The sequence below is a fragment of the Octodon degus genome, unplaced genomic scaffold, assembly GCF_000260255.1.
Source record: "Octodon degus isolate 3935 unplaced genomic scaffold, OctDeg1.0 scaffold00359, whole genome shotgun sequence".
Lineage (NCBI taxonomy): Eukaryota > Metazoa > Chordata > Mammalia > Rodentia > Octodontidae > Octodon > Octodon degus.
This window is the reverse complement of record NW_004524935.1, coordinates 789,640-793,853: the sequence shown is the minus strand read 5'-3', so window position 1 is coordinate 793,853 and position 4,214 is coordinate 789,640. Positions and strand designations below refer to the sequence as shown.

At 36.2% G+C, this 4,214-nt stretch overlaps 1 protein-coding gene across 1 annotated transcript; it reads left to right on the top strand.

Moving 5' to 3' along the window:
• The first annotated feature begins 177 nt into the window (after window positions 1–177).
• LOC101565897 (olfactory receptor 2AG1-like) lies at window positions 178–1,128 on the top strand. The gene has a single exon (XM_004648193.1). It carries the CDS (start codon window positions 178–180, stop codon window positions 1,126–1,128), a length of 951 nt encoding a protein of 316 aa, XP_004648250.1.
• Window positions 1,129–4,214: the final 3,086 nt, after the last annotated feature.

Genomic DNA, 4,214 nt, shown 5'->3' with positions numbered 1-4,214 from the left:
TTTTTTTGGTACTGGAGATTGAACTCAAGGAACTTGCACTTGCCAGGCAGGTGATTAAACCTCTGAACTATCACACCGGCCCCTCTAACAACTTCTCATTTTATGAAATTAGGATCTGTCTTAGCAACACTTATTGTGAATACATCTGGTTCTAGCCAACAAGAGAAACTCCCAGGAATGGAGCACTGGAACTCCACCTTGGGAAGTGGCTTCATCTTGGTTGGGATTCTGAGTGACAGTGGCTCTCCTGAACTGCTCTGTGCCACATTCGCAGCCCTGTACATGTTGGCCCTGATGAGCAATGGCCTGCTGCTCTTGGTCATCACAATGGATGTCCGTCTCCATGTGCCCATGTATCTCATGCTTGGGCAACTCTCACTCATGGATCTTCTGCTTTCATCGGTTGTCACTCCGAAGGCTCTCATGGAGTATCCTCACAGAGAAAACAGAATATCTTTTGGAGGCTGTGCCCTTCAGATGTTCTTGGAGCTGTTCCTGGGTAGTGCAGAGGACCTTCTATTAGCATTTATGGCGTATGACAGGTATGTTGCCATTTGTCATCCTCTGAACTACACGGTCTTCATGAGGCCTACAGTGTGCTGGTCAATGGTGGCTTCATCCTGGATCCCGGCATTCCTGAGTGCTTTGGGATACACTGTATATACCATGTACTATTCGTTCTGCAAATCTCGCAAGGTCAGACACTTATTCTGTGAGATTTTTCCTTTGCTGAAGCTGGCCTGTGCAGACACCTCCATATATGAGCTCATGGTTTATGCAATGGGTGCAGCCTTACTGATTCCCCCTCTTGTTGCCATTGTTGCCTCCTACACATTAATTCTCTTCACTGTGCTCCATATGCCATCAAAGGAGGGGAGGAAGAAAGCACTTCTCACCTGCTCCTCCCACCTGACTGTAGTAGGGATGTATTATGGGGCAGCTACACTCATATATGTCCTACCCAGTTCCTTCCACAGTCCCAAACAGGACAATATCATCTCTGCTTTCTACACAATTGTCACTCCAGCCCTGAATCCCCTCATTTATAGCCTGAGGAATAAGGAGGTCATGGGGGCTTTGAGGAGGGTCCTTGGAAAATATATAGTTCAAACACACCCAACGCTCTAGGTAAATCTCCAAAATGAAGTCCAGGTGAATATCAAAAGATTTATCCTATCAATTCAAAACTCATAGTAAAATGAATATAATGGAAAATGTGTCTTTTAATGCAGAAGTATAGAAATGTGAACATGTTTGTCAATTGCTCTTTGCATTTTATAAGATGTGGTTCATACTATTTAACTTTAATATTCTCTCTTTAAATATTATTATTTCTGTAGATAACTACTTCATAGAGAGTTTCTAATGTTATCACAATGGAGTACATATTCCTAGAGTGTTGAGAGCATACTGGATCAAGATAAGAACCAGAAAAATTTGTTGCAATACGTAGGCTAAGAAAGGCTTAGTGTCCTTTGGAAAATGAATGTGGAGATTTTTGCAACTTTTAAATGAATTAATCATATTAGAAAAACAGATATGCATTGACAGTTTTACCTAATGTCTCCCATTACTTGTAATTTATGTGTTTTTTTTTTTATTTTTTCAGCATGTGCTGTCTTTACTTCTGTGGAAGCATTTCTGTTATATATGTGCCAGGATATAATATATATATATATATATATATATATATATATATATATATATATGTGTGTGTGTGTGTGTGTGTTTCAATGGGAATATCTGAATATTTTCTAGTGTTTAAAGGTCAAATGGTAAAGAAAGTTTTTAAAATATTCCTTTCAAATCGGGACATCATAAGCAAGGACCATGCTAAAATAATTAAAGCAAACAGAACCAAAATGTTGTTTTTACATTTTTCAAATCCTGCCTGGAAATGTTTCAATAATTGCTAACGTTTTACATTTTTGTCATGTATATTTGCTTTTACTTTGACCTATTTGGTTGTTACAGGGTCTCACTACACAGCTTGTACACATAGTGATCCTCCTGATTTTGAAATGCTCAGTTCAAGGATTATAGGCTTGTGCCACCTTTTCTGGTCACAGTGCCAGCTCAGCTTTTCCAGTGGAAGGGCTGGCATGCCATGTGGTGCCAGGAATTGAACTTCTGTCCCTGTGCAGGCCTAAGCAATCTCTTACTCTTCTGAGCTACCTTGTTTGGCCATCTGTATATCATTTAAACATACACAGTTTATATACATATAATAGGTACTGCACAAATACATATAATTTTTATGTATTTTGCATCATTAAAATAAATTAATTTTTTAATTAAGAGAATATTCTTCATTTTCTTAGGAATGTAAATATGCTATATAGCTAGAGTTTTATTTTAAATGCTCTTTACAACAAAAGGTTTGTAAAAAGGATTGAGATTCCTTTTGAAGCTCAAAAATAACAGGATTGATTATGTGTGACCTGTTTTTGAGGAATATTGCCCATTTTTGAAATTAGCTAATTGATTTTCTGTGTTTTATCAAACATAGTTGAATACTCTAAGTGATTACTTCTTAACAGCAAAGGAAATTGTTTTTCAGTTTTAGGTGATAGGAGTGGAAAATAAATCAAGGATTATAGGGGAAGAGTTAGGGCATCAGAAGAAGGACAGAGGAATCTGAAAAGGATACTGAGTTACATGTAGACAGGAACCAGAATCCCTGGTGTGATATTTTGTACAGTAGAGTAACCATAAATAACAAACATGTATGTATATAGATTTCAAAAAGATAAGATGATGGATTTTAAGAGGTTCTTCCACAAACGAATGATGAATGTTGATATCAGTATGATCATCCTGATGTAAATATTTTGCTATGTAAATGTGCTAAATCATTGCATAGTATCACATTAATAAGTATAACTTCTGGGCCCAGGGAGATGGCTCAGTGGAATAAGCATTTGCCTGCAAGCACAGGGGCCTGAGTTCAATCCCTGGTTCCACACACGCAAAAAAGTATAACTTCTATGATTTGAGTATCAGTTAAAAACAAATGACTTCTTTTTTAGTTAAAAACAATATGCTATGAATAGGGAAAACAATTTTAAAATTTATTAATTGTTCAATATTTACATGAATTTCATTCTATTTTTAACACATGTACATTTTACTAGGTAGTGATGTTCATGAAAATTGGAGCTGTTTTTGTGTAGAGATATTATTCTTGTATTGGTAGTACCATATTACAGTTTGGATTAATTGTTAGAGTTTAAATCTTAGAATTCAGTCAGCCCACAATTTTTCATAAATTTGAGCATGCTACAAAGATATGTTGACCTAATTCTGTAGTGTTGTAAAATGTAAGTTGACATTAACAAAAGATCTGTTCCTGACTATTATTATGAAGATTAAGTTAGACCTGGTGGGGTGGTATTTGACATAAAATTATGACTATATAAATCCTAACTCTCCAATGATTAAATAACTCTGAAAATTTGATTTTTATTTTTACTTTTAAAATTATTATTAAATGATGTATAGTATGTCTTTGGTATTTTGTACTACAATTATTTCATTCATCATTGTTAAATATTTATTTTTATGTGTGCATCTGTGAGCATGGTTTATCAATAATGTCAATACCCTGTGTGTGATGCATTTTATTTTGAACAATTGTTTTATATTATGTCATAAATGAACCCATAATACATTATACTAACCATGTGTAGGGTAACATGCCAACAATTTCAGCCCTTCGGAGGCTGAGGAAAGACTGTGAGTTCACGGGTATCTTGGGCTACATAGTGAGTTGAAGAAAACTTGTACTTCTTGGCAAAATCTCATCTCAAAAACAAGAAGTAGCAAAAACCATTGTAGACATAAAACACTACATGTTTCATATAGTGGCTGACTGATTCTGTCAATTTGAGACATTTTGAAACTTACCTAAATCAGCTCAGCCATTCTATGCCCTAAGCTGTAGAGAATGCATCATAGGTTGGCTCATCACCTGGATGATACAAAAGGGAAATGAGGAAGGAGAGACAGCCTATTATTCTTTAGACCAACTCCAATTTTCTCTTTCAGCTTGGACTTTGTCTCCTGGTATCTAGCTCAAACTTTTCAGTTGATTTTCATCATGGACCCATTAGCCTCCTGATACAGACTTGCTGGAACACTGCAGTGAACTCCAGACTTTGGACTAAATCCTTTGGTCTCTAGTGTACAGACACCGTCTGCACACTTCGTCATTC